Source organism: Solanum tuberosum, unplaced genomic scaffold (assembly GCF_000226075.1).
Source record: "Solanum tuberosum cultivar DM 1-3 516 R44 unplaced genomic scaffold, SolTub_3.0 scf00127, whole genome shotgun sequence".
NCBI lineage: Eukaryota > Viridiplantae > Streptophyta > Magnoliopsida > Solanales > Solanaceae > Solanum > Solanum tuberosum.
In genome coordinates, this window is record NW_006239058.1 from 588,807 (window position 1) to 603,357 (window position 14,551).

Here is a 14,551-nt window from a genome sequence, read left to right on the forward strand (position 1 = left end):
ATTCGGCTGGCAACAAATTTCATATTTCAACAGAAAAAAAAGAATAAAATGGAGTATTTCATAAAATATAAATGGAGTCAAGTTTCGTCTCAGCAAAAGCAAAGAAAGGGAGGAAGAAGAACATATATTCACTCTGCGAATTTGGATAGTGAGAGAAAGGAAAATGGAGACTCTACGCCAAATTCGAGCTAAGAATTCATATTTTCTTCTTCTTTCTCTTCTATGGATCACTCTTCTCTCTTCATCCATATCCGCAACTTCACCTCTTTCTCAGTCGGATCAGGTTTTTTTTTTTTTCACTTTTTCAGCTGCATTTTTCTTCGTGTTCAACGAACAATTTGTTTCTCTATATGATTAGTGTTCTGCCTTAGATCGAAAAGGATGAATTTCTCTTCATGATGTTTTTTTTTTTTTGAACTCTTATTTATGTTAGGTTTTAAATGCAGAATTAACGGAATTTGGGTTTATGTATGTTTCTGTTACCGGTTATCTTGTAATTATTGAACTAAATTAACCTTGCGGTAGCTGTGATTTTGGTTTTGGCTTTAGCTGAATATTAGTAATGCTTGATTTGAATTACTTGCAATCATCAGTGATGACCTATTTTATTTGTCTTGTTTTGAATCTGTTTGCGTTTGGAAATCACTTCTTGGAGCTGGTAAATTTCCTGGCTGACCACATTCAATTTTTTGTGCATAGGGTACAGAGCAGCATGCGACAAGGTAAGGTTTTATTTCGGTTTATAGTTGTAGCTCGTATTGATTCCTATTCCGAAATTATACCTTTGAAAATAAATGTAAGAAGCCTCTTAACAGTACATTTGAAGATATTTTCTGAGGCAATAAGTTGTATCATAGTTCTCTATCAGAAAATGAAAAAGAAAAGTTGTATCATGGTTAAATTTTCTTGTTTTTCGTCCGCCTTTTCAGGCCTTATGTTCCTTTTCAGCAGGATACTGTATGAGATAAATTCTAGATTTCAACTGTACTATTAAAACATGTTTGAAAGCAATCCATTTTAGATGTGCCATTCCCTTGAAGTTGTCACTTATCTGAATTATTTTCTTTGCTGCTCTGAAGTCCCGCACAAGACAAATCACAAGTTCACGAAGTTCATTGCTCCAGAGAGAGAAGCCGGGCTGCCTGGAAAGTTGTTGAGGAGGTATCTGCAAAAGTACTTCATTTGACTCAACTTAAGCTCTGCTGCAAATACGGGACTGAAAATTGCATTTTTACTCCATCTGTGCTGTGCAGTACTTAATGCCCTTTGTAGAAAAAGAGAAGTATGAGCTTCCTAGGCAGTGTAGACTTCATCCAAGTAATGATCTTTTCAGAGATCAGGAGGAACATAAAATTCATCTTGATGTGAATGAATGGCGCTGTGGATACTGCAGAAAAAGCTTTCGGGCTGAAAAATTTCTTGATCAGCATTTTGACAACAGGCATTCCAATCTTCTAGACGTTGTAAGCATCATATACTATTCATGTTTTTGTTCACTCCAAATTTTAATTCATTTCATATGATTTATGCAAAAAATATATTCTTGACACTGGAGTGAGAAAACCAGCCTTGTTGCACTCGTGTAGAATAGTTCATAACGTGTTAATAAGTGATAGTTCGATTGGCCCTAATTAGTCTTGAATTATATGAATAAAATTATCAAATTGATAGGGGATCTCTGGCTTACTGCTCTTTATATTGCACACGATGTTGGGAGTCTGTGCGCTGCTGGTTGGTTGCCTCATCTTGTCTGTGTTATTAATAGTGTAGGTCTAAGGGGATGGAGATGAATTTTCAAGAATAAGGTGACAAACTACAGTCCGCAGACGATTGTTTGTTATTAAGAGCTATATGGGGCTTTCTCAAAAGATCTATTTGGGGATTTAGGGAATCCATTTTGCAGCCCTTCCTTTTCTCAGAGAAGTACTGACAACCCGAATCTAGTTTTCCTAAAACACTTGTCCAAACAAGTAGAAATAGAACTTAAGTTCTACTAAGCTTATTTCCCCTCTTTTATTATTTTTCTGCATTTTCGGTTTGAGGGTCAATTATAGTTTCAGGATGAATCCAGAGTTGTATCCTTCTCTTCTTTCACCACCCTTTCTCATACCTGTTCTGTCTGGACTCAGTAGCTTATCATAATTTACCAGCATCTAAGTCTTGTTCCATGGAGGTGATTGCAAAGTATAAATTAATGAGGTTTATAAATACCTCAAAAAATGGGGGGGGGGGGGGGAAGCCCTCCCCAGGGGATCTCTGGCTTACTGCTCTTTATATTGCACACGATGTTGGGAGTCTGTGCGCTGCTGGTTGGTTGCCTCATCTTGTCTGTGTTATTAATAGTGTAGGTCTAAGGGGATGGAGATGAATTTTCAAGAATAAGGTGACAAACTACAGTCCGCAGACGATTGTTTGTTATTAAGAGCTATATGGGGCTTTCTCAAAAGATCTATTTGGGGATTTAGGGAATCCATTTTGCAGCCCTTCCTTTTCTCAGAGAAGTACTGACAACCCGAATCTAGTTTTCCTAAAACACTTGTCCAAACAAGTAGAAATAGAACTTAAGTTCTACTAAGCTTATTTCCCCTCTTTTATTATTTTTCTGCATTTTCGGTTTGAGGGTCAATTATAGTTTCAGGATGAATCCAGAGTTGTATCCTTCTCTTCTTTCACCACCCTTTCTCATACCTGTTCTGTCTGGACTCAGTAGCTTATCATAATTTACCAGCATCTAAGTCTTGTTCCATGGAGGTGATTGCAAAGTATAAATTAATGAGGTTTATAAATACCTCAAAAAATGGGGGGGGGGGGGTAAAGCCCTATCCTATATGATGTCACACACATTTGAGTAGCGTGTGATCTATTGTAGAAACTAAAGTAAAAATCTTATGCTGAATGTTGCATTCTATATTCAGAGTTGAGCAATATATTTTGTAGGACGAGATATTTTTGGAGGTTGAGATCACACCATGCTTTCATTTTAAGTTCCTTGCCTGTTATTTTAAATCAAAAGCTTGTAGCGCCCTTTGGTGAGAACATATGTTCATCAATGGTCGATAGGATCTTCCTACCACTAATATCAACCTAAGTAGTTATTTTAGCAAGTTTCCTGGTGTCATGGTAACTCTTCTAGATGGGTCCAGCACATTCATCAAGTACGTTTGCAACTCTTGTTCAAAGAAAAAGATTCTGGTTTTAGTTTATAGCAAGAATCTTTTTGAACTAGCCACTTCTTTCATCATGGCTGGCTTGTTATCAGTGAATACTTTGAACTTATCTATTACAGAAACTGATTTCATCATAGTATTCAAAAACCAAGTGGAAGTAGGCTGATCACATTATTCTTTCTGGTAATTTTATTTCACAAGATTCATAACTTGGTCCAGGTCAGGCCACTGACGAGTGTGTCAGGAAGTTAGAGTATTCTATTATTTACCATGCTTTGATTTTTGAATTAGAATAATGTTTTATAAGGTATGAAGTAATCTTAGCATATGATCTCATGTCTCAGGGTCACAGCAAATGCCTGGCAGATGTATGTGGAGCTTTGCATTGTGACCTTGTGATGGAAATCAAATCCAAGAAGACCAAGTGTAATCCTGCGGCAGCAGCACGAAATCGTCATTTATGTGAGGTTACCTTCTGAACTTAAGCCTATATGTCAGATTAACTTGCCAATTCTACTGATTTCTCTTTGATATCAAGTCCGTTGTTTCCCCTTCCTTGCAGGGTCTCGCAGACAAATGTTTTCCTGCTAATCAGAGTCCATCGTCAACTCATCTTCATGGTACACTTTCTCCATAGTGTTAGAATCTGAAGTAATTAAATAGTTGCTTCTACTTGTGATGATCTTTGGTTGGTTTGATGTCAGAACTATTCTTACGCCAATTCTGTGATGCTCACACTTGCTCGGGGGGTGGAAAACCGTTTTCTAGAGGAGGAAAGGTATGGTTTGATTACTGAAATGCCTTAATTATGTGCCTTTTGTTAAATCTAAATAAAAGTTGTATGACGGATTTATGGACTTTTGATCTATCTTGGGTATAACTTCATACGATACTCTACTGAGATGTAAATCTTGTCCGGCAATTTTGCAAGGCACTTTCTTTACTTGTTCAAGTGGATATTTTCTCTACATTTTGTAATCTTTTCAACTTTTATGCATGTGACATTATATTTGCAGAAGCATATAAATCGGTTCTACTTGGCAGCTTCAATATTGACGTTGATGCTGCTCCCTCTATTTTACCTTATTGTCTATTTGTACCAAAGGTGCTGCCTCAAAACTTTGAATCACCTAGCCTCCATCAAAATTTGCATTAAAATAATTACCTCTTCATCTGCAGTGAAATCAAAAGGGGAACTCAAGAACTTAAGCGCATAGCAAAAGTTGGAAGAAAAGCAAAACCTTCTTAGCTGTGTACAGTGGTGATACTCTTTTTGGGTGAGGATATTTATCTATCTTGTTTAACTCATGTTGGAAAGAAATGGTTCCTTTGTCGTAATGCATGTTACACCAGTTTATGAAATGTATTTCATAGTGAGCCGAAACATTTGCATCATGAAGGGATGCTAATGGATTGACATTGTTCATCTTCTTGTCTGTTGTAGACATTTCTTGGTGACGGTTCATTTACCATTGCTGGATGATCCGAGATCCAAGGCAGAAGTCAATACATTTCCTCCGTCAGCATGGTATAATGCATCTGGGCATTTATCTCTTGTCAGCCTGGATCAACCGATATCATTGAAGCAGAAGCTAAATTCTTACTCTGTTGTATCAATTCTCAGACCCAGAGAACAGTTCTCTTGAGAAGACAATCACAATCTCTTTTCTCTTTATGAATTGTACATTGGGAGAACATGAAATCTTTGTGTTGTATGTTTCTTTGGGTAATCTGAAGTTCAATTCTTGGGGTGTGTTGACCAAGCATTGTTATGACTGGTAAGTGGTAAGCTCGGAAAAGTGTTAGCAAATGGAAAGACAAGTCAGTCAATGGCAGCATTCCTTTTAACATTTTTCTTGCATGCTTGTTGTCCAACCTATAATTGGTGTTACATGGAAGACATAGGAGATTAATTCAAAATAATGATATAGAAAACACTAAAGCATTTGCTATGTCATTTGTTTTTGGTGCAAGGAGAGAATATCATGTGTAATAGCAGGACAAGCTCAATAGACGACTGTGGACGACTTCAATTAAGTCATACAAAATTTGTACATATTTTTGGATACCAAGTCGATATTTATGAAGAAATCTTGACTCGTAAACAAAGGATTTCGATTAAACAGTTGGGGTCAGATAACCAAGTTACATTTACTGCTGTCTTAAATATGCTTTGCAACAGAAACCTTCCACTCTCTCCAATGTTTTGTTCAGCAGTATATACACACTCGCCTTTGCTCTTTTGAGGTTCCACCAGTTCACATGTCGATAGATCTTACACAAACCAACTGATGACATCCAAGTATTGGGAGCTTCTTGCCTTTAACCACCAGCATTGCTAACAGAGCAGTCTCTTCTGAGCCATCCAGGTTGAAACTTATGGAGCTAACACATTGAACGCGAGGGATATTAACTCATTAGATAATAAGAAACCATCAGGGTCACTAAGCCTGATATATGCCAACACCTCATTGATCTTGGTCCCTTCAGATAACAAAGAGCTGAATTCTTCTGGGGAGATTTCTTTCCTTTGCTCATCCAAGCAGACAACATGCCCACTCTCAATATGAGGCTTATAGACCTCACAGAGGGAGAGAATAGTCGAGCTGCCAAAAGCTTTGCCAAATGACTTCAAATCCAACCCTTTAGCAGTTCTCAAAGACAGCATAACAACATCCATTGCTACGTCTTGGGCATCTACTTTACTGTCCGGGCAACAATTCACTAGTCCATTCTCCAAATTTTGCACATAACCCATGTAATCTTTCAGCTTCCTTGGCCTTGAAAACCTTAGTCCATTAAGATAGCTGGCTGACCCAAGTCCAAAAGCATAAAAAGGTTTGTTTATCCAGTATGTGTAATTGTGCTTGCATTGATAACCACTTTTGCAGTAGCTACTTATCTCATAGTGCTCATAACCAGCATCTCTTAGCATTTCAGAGGCCATTCTGTAAAAATCAGCAGCTTGATTTTCAGAAGGCAGAGGGAATTCCCCAGCTGTATACCTGTTGATACAACAATTCAGTTCAACAGTTGAATGTTTAAGTGTACTCACATGCGAAAGTGCTCTTTTTGGTACTAGTGAAAAATGTAGGATATTCTTCCCTCTACTTATACGAATCGATGTTTCATCTTTACAGCTGAAATACCCCTTGCAGTAGAAGTTATGGAGAAATTCTCAATAAAAAGCATATAATATCAAGTCACTGAGATTCACAGATAAAAGATGCCTCAATAACAACAACAACAAACCCAGTGTAATCCTACAAATGAAGTATGGGGAAGGTAAAGTGTAAATAGACCTTACCCCTACCTTGAGAAAGATAGAGAGACTGTTTGTAATAGACCCTCAGCTCAAAGAAAGATGTAAAAGAAAGCGGTAGCAACAAGCAGAAACAACATCAAGGTAGTACAATAATCGAGGCTAAAGAAGTAACAAGTAGTAATAAAAATCTAAGAATACGAAAATACAATAACAAAACTAATACTCCGGGATAAAAGATGCTCAATCCCAAATCAATTTGAAAAGTAGCTGAAAAAAGAGACTTGAAAAACATATCATTTTGAAAAGTAGCTGAAAAGAGAGACTTGAAAAACATATCAATTTGAAAAGTAGTTGAAAAGAGAGACTTGAAAAACATGCTGGCAAAGGAAAAACTCAATTTAGCAAGTGAAGGTTCAAAGTTGTATTACTTACAAAGATGCAAACTTTGTATCTTGCTCAACTTGTAAATCGTAAACTGACACATGTGTCGGCTTTGCTTGAATAGCGAGGTTCAAGCTTTGTTCCCACATATGTGGTTTCTGATGAGGAAGTGAAGATATAAGGTCCACACTCCAATTCTCAACATCACATGATCCAACAATGTCAATAGCCTCATGAATTTCCTGTACACCGTGCGCTCTCCCACAACTCCTAAGCAACTCCTCCTGGAATGCTTGAACTCCTAGCGACACTCTATTAACTCCCAACTTCATCAAATCTTTCAATTTTTTAGCATCAAATGTACCAGGATCCATTTCTATTGAAATTTCAGCATCAGAACACACCCCGAATTTAGCGTCCAATGTCTCCAGGACTAGAGATACTAATCTTGGTGGTACAAGTGAAGGTGTACCTCCACCAAAAAAGACGGTTTCAAGAGGTGACTTGTAGTCGGAAGGTATTGAAGTGGCTTTAATTTCTCTGCATAGGAAATCAATGTAGTTAATAATTCGAGGGTCGTCATCACCATAAGGTGAAGATGACCCCAATGCGACGATGGGGAAGTCGCAGTAGTGACAGCGCTTTCGACAGAACGGGAGGTGAACGTAAGCTGAGGTTGGAGTATGCTGTTGTAGCAACATATTCTCCATTGAGGCATTTTGTCGAACAGGTTGTGGGGGGTTTGTTATTGCAGTGATAATTGTGTTCAAGTAGTTGCGGGGTTTTTTGGCCTTAGAGGGAAAAGCCGTTAATATGGGAGTGAAAGTTGATCTCAGCATTTTTTTGGGAAGGCCAACGTATAAGTCAAGCTGGAACAAAAATTAATTCTGAGTAGTTCAAACTAGTGGAGAACTTTAGGAGCATAATTTTCCTCTTTTAATATTTAATTGGTGGATATCCGTAAAGGTGATTGAGTTGATGTAGCATATGATATTTTATAACGAAGGCAAGTGAATATTTTTCTTAGCCATCATCTTCTCAATCAAGATGTTGCACCGAACTTGCCTGATATGATTAAATATCTTATGTGGTATGCAAGCTATTGTACTTGAGCAGTTTACTCGGTGTGCATACATAAATTTTAATGGGTGGCCTCAGTAAAGAAGTCAAACCTCTTTATAAGTTATCACATTGTTTTCTAGATATTTTTAAATTGCTATAAATAAATATTTTTATAAAAAATATTTAGTACACCTTATGTTCAATTTATGTGATATATTTTGTTTTTTGAGAGTCAGGCTGTTAAAGTTTGATAGAAAACTTGCTCATGAAATTTTCAAATTTTTTAAATAAAATTTATTTATTTGTAAACTAAGTAAAAAGTACTAGTAAGTCACAATAATAAACAATTTAAAGTATTTAAAAGAAATAGTTACTGTTTGAATCGAAATTCGAAATGTGTGACATAAATTAGGATAGAGGAAGTATAACATTATAAAAAAAGATACTTCCTCCTTCCCAATTTATGCGACTTTTCGAATTTCAAGATTCAAACAAGTCTATCTTTGACCATAAATTTTCATATATTTTTTAATTATTTTGAATTGCCAATTATTGTAACTTATAACACTTTTTACGTAATTTACAAATATATAAATTTCATTTCAAAAAAATTGAAGATTTTACGCGTAAATTTTTTATTACACTTAAACTGTTTGACTCTTAAAAATGAAAAGCATCATATAAATCGAGACAGACAAAGTAATAAAAGAGTGAAGTGGTCACTTGAAAAAATAAATTATTCATTCTTTTGTCAACATAAAACAAATTATAGATAGGGAAACTAACATGTTTAGTCCCTCAAATATCAATGGATCTTTATTTTGATTATAAGTAATCCAATTTTGGCGCGAATATAAAATACTGTTCCCGCTACAATTTCGCTCAATCTCTGTTTTTGGCGGCGAAAAAATCCCTTCGTTTTCGCGTCTACTGTAAGATTCCGATCAAAAGCCATGAATTCCAGAGAGCTAACGCTGTTCTCAGCTGCCGCAGTGTTTGGTGCTTTTGCCTCTGCTATGACCATTCGCTTATTTTTCAACCCGAAAAGCCGTTCTGTTACTGACCCAGATTCGGGAGTTAATGGTTTTCATCAAAGGAAGTCGTCGTCTTCTCGGAACCCATTTGATCCTTCAAAACGAGAAGGGTTTGTGGTTTTTGAACTTTTATCGATTATTTTAGATCCTTAGTTATGTATTTTACTATGGTTCTGTAATTGTAGGTATTTGACGTGGGATGATTACTTTATGGCGATTGCATTTCTATCTGCTGAACGATCCAAGGATCCAAACAGGCAGGTACTACTCTAATTTGTGAACCGAACCGATTTTAAGCATTTTCATGAATTTGAAGTCATTTGGAACGAGTGGATGATTGGAATTACACGCCAACTGTTTGTTAAATTGTTGTATATTTCATGCTTAATTGTCGTAAGTGTCGTATTGCCAAAAGCTAATGTATACTTCACTGAGTTCACTTTGTCAATTGACAGATCTATATTATTAAAAAGATTCCTTCCTAAATAGAATAAGAAGGAAACTACCAAGTAGTCTTGAGATGATACACAAACTAAAGACTCCGATTTTCGAAGAAAAGCTATTGATTGGTTTGTCTTATTTATTCTGCTGTTTAGGTGAAATCAAAGTAGTTATCAGTGGCTGTTACCCCTTTTAACCTCATGATAAAAGGAGTTATCTAATAATTTGTGATGATCGGATTTCTTCCAACTGAATGAATGAAGCTGTTTATAGACAGTCACACTTGTTCATGGTGCTCTCGTTAAATGCTCTGAACTCTTTTGTATGATATTTCCACTTTTTACTGCTCTAATGCTACTTTGAGGTTGACTTTCTTGAGTCAGGTTTCACAAGGTCCCTTGGGACTAACCATTTTCTGGCTGTTTGGCAGGTTGGAGCATGTTTGGTGAGTCAAAATTATGTAATATTAGGTAAGATGTATTTAAAGGAATCAAATATCTGTCTATTTAAAGCTGAAAAATGTTTCATATCATTATGTTTTATTGTTCAAATCACATTTGATTAGGTAGAACCTCATCAAGTCATCTAACTGTCTGTTGGAGCAGCTCAGAGATAGATAAACTAGTTTCACATTCACTTAGGACCTCAATATTTGGTTAAATTTCACTTATGATACTATTATTAATCATTTCTTGATTTGAGAATCCTATGGTTCTATCACTTTACCATTATATTGGTTGAGTCATGATTTCATATTGGTTCCAGAAAAGATGAAATAGAGATGGTTGCTTCTGAAATAGTAGGGAGATTAAAAAAGCTTCATTCACTTCTTAATACTTGTGCAATGCTTTCGTAGGAACTGCAAACATTTGCAAGACGCCAGTCTTCAGTTGCCCCTCTTAAGTTGCTTTAGTCTTTGCACATTAGTTAGTATTATTTAACATATGCTCTATCTCGTTTTTATCACTTGACATAGAATAGATGTAGCGGCATTGCCACACTTGGGAGTATATTGGTTAATTTCACACTTGAGATTCATACATGATTTTTGATGTTGGAAGTCCATCTTTGACTCTCTGATTTGTTATCTTTTTTCATATGGGTATTTATTATTTGATTTTTTCCCCGTACTACATGAATGTTTGATTAGGCTAATCACATAACTTCTAGAATACGAACATTGGGCAACATATTTACTGCCAATTGGTTATTAGATTCCATCTGATTGATGCTCTACTTTTAGCCAGGCATTGGATACAATGGGTTCCCACGTGGCTGTTCAGATGACAAGCTTCCCTGGGCAAAGGTTGTTTCTGTTCAAAGAACATATATCTTTATTACTGTCACTGTTATTCTAATTAATTCCTAACATTTCAGAAATCTAAAAATGGGAATCCACTGGAGACAAAGTATCCGTAAGTAATAAGCTTCTCTGAGACATTTTATGTGTAATTTATGTCAGTAGACTACACAATGTTGTTTTGTAGGTTTGTAATTACCTTACCAGTCATACTATCTTAATTCAAGAAACAAGTTTCGCTCAGTCTACGCTTGATGACTCTACCTAATTTCAAGCTTACCAATTTTCTTGCAGTTATGTTTGTCATGCTGAAGTTAATGCCATCCTGAATACAAATCATGCATCTGCTGCAGGACAGGTTAGCTTGGGTCTTGACCTGTGCAATATCGATCTGATGTCCTGTCACTCCTACTGCCAATCCTTTTTTCTCTCTCTCTGAACAGCCTCTTTTCTTATCAAGTCTATTGGAAATTATTTTATCTGGCCTGTGTTTTGCCCAGTATTATCTCACAGAATACGCCTTACCCTATTATGCAGAGGCTTTACGTGACAATGTTTCCTTGCAATGAATGCGCAAAGATTATCATTCAAGTAAGTCTGATCCTATTTGACCTCAAAATATCTATAGCACAGCAACATTTTCTACTATGGAAGAATGATAATATGGAGGATTGCTTCTGTTTGGGAGCTTAAGCTTTTTTGGATGTTCATTTTATAAATTTTCAGTGAGACATGCACTAGCAGAAATTATGTGAAGACAACAAAACGAATTTGCACCTCACTTTTGAATTGAAAATACTTGCATCAGGATTTCGTGCTCAGATTCCCTTAAATCAAGATAAATACAGATATAAGTAGGCATGTTTGCAACTTATCGAGATATAACATTCAACCATAAAGAGATTAATGAGGATTCTGGAATAAAAATAGCTATGAAAAGAATCTGTGGGTGTTCTCCAGTATTTTTTTGACTTCTATGCTGTATGCACAGGGAACTAGATTTGTGATTAATTTTGCGTCTCTGCATCATGCATCTTCCCTGTTTGGTTTTCCATTGATTTATACTTCTCAAATTTCTGTATTTTGCAGTCTGGTGTTTCAGAAGTTATTTATTTTGTGGAGAAGAGATTAGATGGTTCTGACACGGCTTATGTTGCTTCCCACAAACTTCTGTCATTGGCTGGCATTAAGGTAAGTCATTTTAGTGTCAACTCCTCTCCAAGAAATGTTACCTCGAGGAGATACAACATCTTACCAATGAAAAAAAGAGAGAAGATTTTCTCAGTAGTTATAATCCTTGGAGCAAAAGTGAGCAACAGATATCAGTTATTTTGATCTGTGAACTTATTTAAATACTGATTGTAGGTAAGGAGGCATCAGCCACAGATGAAAGAGATCTCAATCAAGTTTGAAGAACTATAGACATCAGACACTCCTCGATGATGTGCTCTTCTCTAGACCTTAATGTATCTTATGGATCTCTCTTGGGTTAAAGATCAAAGATTGATGCATCTTAGTACTGCTGCTAAGAGGGTTGAGGACTCTCAACTCTTACTATGTAAGGTGTTCAACTCTTGAGATGTGTACCAATGTTTGTAACTGCTCACTTTAAGATGAAAAGCTGCAACTTCTCGTTATTACCGAAAACACTTTCACTGGTTAATGTAAAGATGATGAGTTAATTTCTTTAACAGGTGTTTTAGTACCAAAGTAAATTGGTTTTATGTCGATACAAGTGTGGTAATTACATTGATGTACCATTTCATCAGAAGTTTAAAACAGAAAAAAAAAAACATGTTTAATCAGATTCTCTGATGGCTATGGTTTGAGCCAATTCATTCCTTAAGTCTGTCTCTAGCAATAGAGAATTTGCCTGCATTTTACAAAACTTGGAATCCATAGGGGAAGTTTTCAGGTATTCCAATTAACAAAAGATGGAAAAAGAAAGAATACTGAAACATTGTATAGGATGTATTCATTAATTTAGCACCTTCAGGGATCCAAAATTGCTAGAAAGGAGATGGTGACAATATTTGATTAACCTTTTAGTAATACAACATTAGCTCTAATCTCTGCCAGTAAGCTGCTGCAATATAGACTAGTTCATTGCTTCAATCCCACATGCTGGGAATAGGAACATCTCACTTGTCTATTCATTCAGACAAAAAACTAGCATTAAAAAGCCTAATTTTTTCTCCAAAGCAAGGAAATTTTACACGAACATCATGCAACCAAGTTCTCCTTTTCTCTACAACAAAAGTTTCTCTTTTTGTATTTCATTAATCTAATCAGCGTTAAGAGCCTCAAGTTGCCTTCTGAGCTCTTCAAGGTCATCCGCAGGACCAACTGTTTCTGTGACAGGTGGTTTTGGGTATTCATCAGCTACTGGCAGCTCATGAACAATACCTTCAGGAAGGACACCTGCAATTAAAATAAACAATACATTCAGGTTAAAGTTAACATATTATAAGTATAATATTTTCAGATGATTTCAACCATTAGTTCTATCTCTTTCTTCTTTAAATTGTAACCTAACATACGATCCATCACATAAACTATAGTTGTAGGAAGTAACTCTCACAATGATATATGGAATATTTCCTTTTTCTAGCCGTCTTAACACAGTTTAATGCAACTAGTGATCTATTGTCTAATTATGTGTTACAATGCCGCAAGTGACCACCTAGAAGTCATTTTATATTGTGTTAAGAATTGCTCCAAGTTTTAATTGCTCAGAATACAGACATACAAACAGTGTGTTTGACTTCCACCTGAATAAACTAGAAATCCATCCAAAACACAAGAAAGAGAAATTCTCCTAGTATGATCTGGCATCATTGCAGAACAAGGAATTATATGCAATTTTTGGAATGTCTAATACACAAAGATGGGTACTCGAATTTCAGTAGATGATGCAGAATTTGGGGGCACACATTATGAAATAGTGAACTCACATAAAAAGTTTGTACGACAATCTTTTCAGCAAGCTTTATTAATTGGCAAGTATACTCTAAAGCTACACATGGCCTAGAGGGGTATGTGTTGTGCTTTCTATGCATCTTATTATACTAGTGCATGACACATGCAATTTCAGGCAGTTGGCATGCCTGTCCTAATCAATAGCAGAACAAACTGTATTTTCCTTCCAACTTCCATTCTCATGACTAGTTCTTTTACCTTTTAACTCTCCAAACTTCGTGTAAATTCATTCTTTAGCCCTGTTTCTCAGTTTTAGCATTTCAGATGTTTAGATGGAAAACTATGGATATCACAAAGTAAAGGTTATTCACAACATCTTGGACAAAAGAAACTTTTGTATTGAGCAATATGAGCTTCATTTTTGAGTTATGAACTATGATCCATCCAAGAATTCTAAGTTAGCAGATTACTGTTTTTTTTTTTGAGAAATAGCTAGGGGATAACTTGAGGCTACAAAAGCAAAATATGTCTATCTGAGTTGACAAATACCTGAAATTTTCACGTCAGAACCATCCACCTCTTCGTCATCTACAACGCTGAAAGATCACAAGGCAACAACAAAATCAATTAGTTGAACAACAACAAAATGAATAACAGTTATACGACACCATACTTAAACTAGAAACTCAAGAAAGTTGTTAAAGTGCTTTCTACCAATATGAGGCATGCAAGAAAGTAGTTGTCTCTAAGCTTACCTCGTGATTTTTTATTTTAATTTGGATAAATTATGAAGCTTACCTTATGTTCCATTCATTATCTGCATGAACAGGGTTTTCTGCAGGTGATAATGCTTCTATGTCCGCCTTTGCTTTAGCAGCAGCATCCCTAGTAGGCTTTGCAAGAATGTATTCCTTCTGCAAATTAGAGGTCACCATAAAATGTCAGAACTTCAATTGAATATCAAATAAGATGACATCTCTTG

The 14,551-nt window shown here is 36.0% G+C and overlaps 4 protein-coding genes across 4 annotated transcripts in view; 2 read left to right on the top strand and 2 right to left on the bottom strand.

The window, feature by feature from the left end:
* The first annotated feature begins 65 nt into the window (after positions 1-65).
* LOC102583214 (uncharacterized) lies at positions 66-4,920 on the top strand. Its single transcript, XM_006351405.2, has 10 exons — positions 66-283; positions 700-722; positions 1,080-1,161; positions 1,254-1,463; positions 3,512-3,634; positions 3,730-3,787; positions 3,872-3,945; positions 4,184-4,272; positions 4,347-4,444; positions 4,612-4,920. Exons 1-9 carry the CDS (start codon positions 164-166, stop codon positions 4,414-4,416), a joined length of 849 nt encoding a protein of 282 aa, XP_006351467.1. The 5' UTR covers positions 66-163; the 3' UTR covers positions 4,417-4,444; positions 4,612-4,920.
* Positions 4,611-7,941, bottom strand: LOC102582881 (oxygen-independent coproporphyrinogen-III oxidase-like protein sll1917). The gene is made up of 2 exons (XM_006351404.2): positions 6,865-7,941; positions 4,611-6,172 (listed from the first exon to the last, which is right to left on the bottom strand). Exons 1-2 carry the CDS (start codon positions 7,650-7,652, stop codon positions 5,545-5,547), a joined length of 1,416 nt encoding a protein of 471 aa, XP_006351466.1. The 5' UTR covers positions 7,653-7,941; the 3' UTR covers positions 4,611-5,544.
* Positions 7,942-8,655: 714 nt separating this feature from the next.
* LOC102583539 (deoxycytidylate deaminase) lies at positions 8,656-12,403 on the top strand. The gene is made up of 9 exons (XM_006351406.2): positions 8,656-9,019; positions 9,095-9,170; positions 9,781-9,820; positions 10,598-10,656; positions 10,728-10,765; positions 10,945-11,008; positions 11,188-11,241; positions 11,740-11,841; positions 12,016-12,403. The coding sequence occupies exons 1-9, from the start codon at positions 8,829-8,831 to the stop codon at positions 12,070-12,072; spliced, it is 681 nt and encodes a 226-aa protein (XP_006351468.1). The 5' UTR covers positions 8,656-8,828; the 3' UTR covers positions 12,073-12,403.
* A 194-nt stretch (positions 12,404-12,597) lies between these two features.
* The window catches only part of LOC102583865 (ubiquitin-like modifier-activating enzyme 5), a 7,989-nt gene continuing 6,035 nt past the window's right edge, over positions 12,598-14,551 (bottom strand). The window contains exons 12-14 of the mRNA XM_006351407.2: positions 14,368-14,483; positions 14,119-14,165; positions 12,598-13,071 (exon numbers count right to left, since the gene is read on the bottom strand). Coding sequence (XP_006351469.1) covers positions 12,935-13,071; positions 14,119-14,165; positions 14,368-14,483 — 300 coding nt within the window. The 3' untranslated portion in view covers positions 12,598-12,934. The remainder of the gene's footprint in view (positions 13,072-14,118; positions 14,166-14,367; positions 14,484-14,551) is intronic.

Bases quoted from the DNA above. Each gene is read 5' to 3' on its own strand.
- LOC102583539 (XM_006351406.2), top strand. From the start codon at position 8,829: ATGAATTCCAGAGAGCTAACGCTGTTCTCAGCTGCCGCAGTGTTTGGT. The intron at 11,009-11,187 runs GTTAGCTTGGGT...CCTATTATGCAG, and splicing joins ATGCATCTGCTGCAGGACAG to AGGCTTTACGTGACAATGTT. The intron at 11,242-11,739 runs GTAAGTCTGATC...TGTATTTTGCAG, and splicing joins GCGCAAAGATTATCATTCAA to TCTGGTGTTTCAGAAGTTAT.
- LOC102583214 (XM_006351405.2), top strand. From the start codon at position 164: ATGGAGACTCTACGCCAAATTCGAGCTAAGAATTCATATTTTCTTCTT. The intron at 3,635-3,729 runs GTTACCTTCTGA...CCTTCCTTGCAG, and splicing joins GAAATCGTCATTTATGTGAG to GGTCTCGCAGACAAATGTTT. The intron at 3,788-3,871 runs GTACACTTTCTC...GTTTGATGTCAG, and splicing joins ATCGTCAACTCATCTTCATG to AACTATTCTTACGCCAATTC.
- LOC102582881 (XM_006351404.2), bottom strand. From the start codon at position 7,652: ATGCTGAGATCAACTTTCACTCCCATATTAACGGCTTTTCCCTCTAAG. The intron at 6,173-6,864 runs GTAAGTAATACA...TTGTATCAACAG, and splicing joins GATACAAAGTTTGCATCTTT to GTATACAGCTGGGGAATTCC.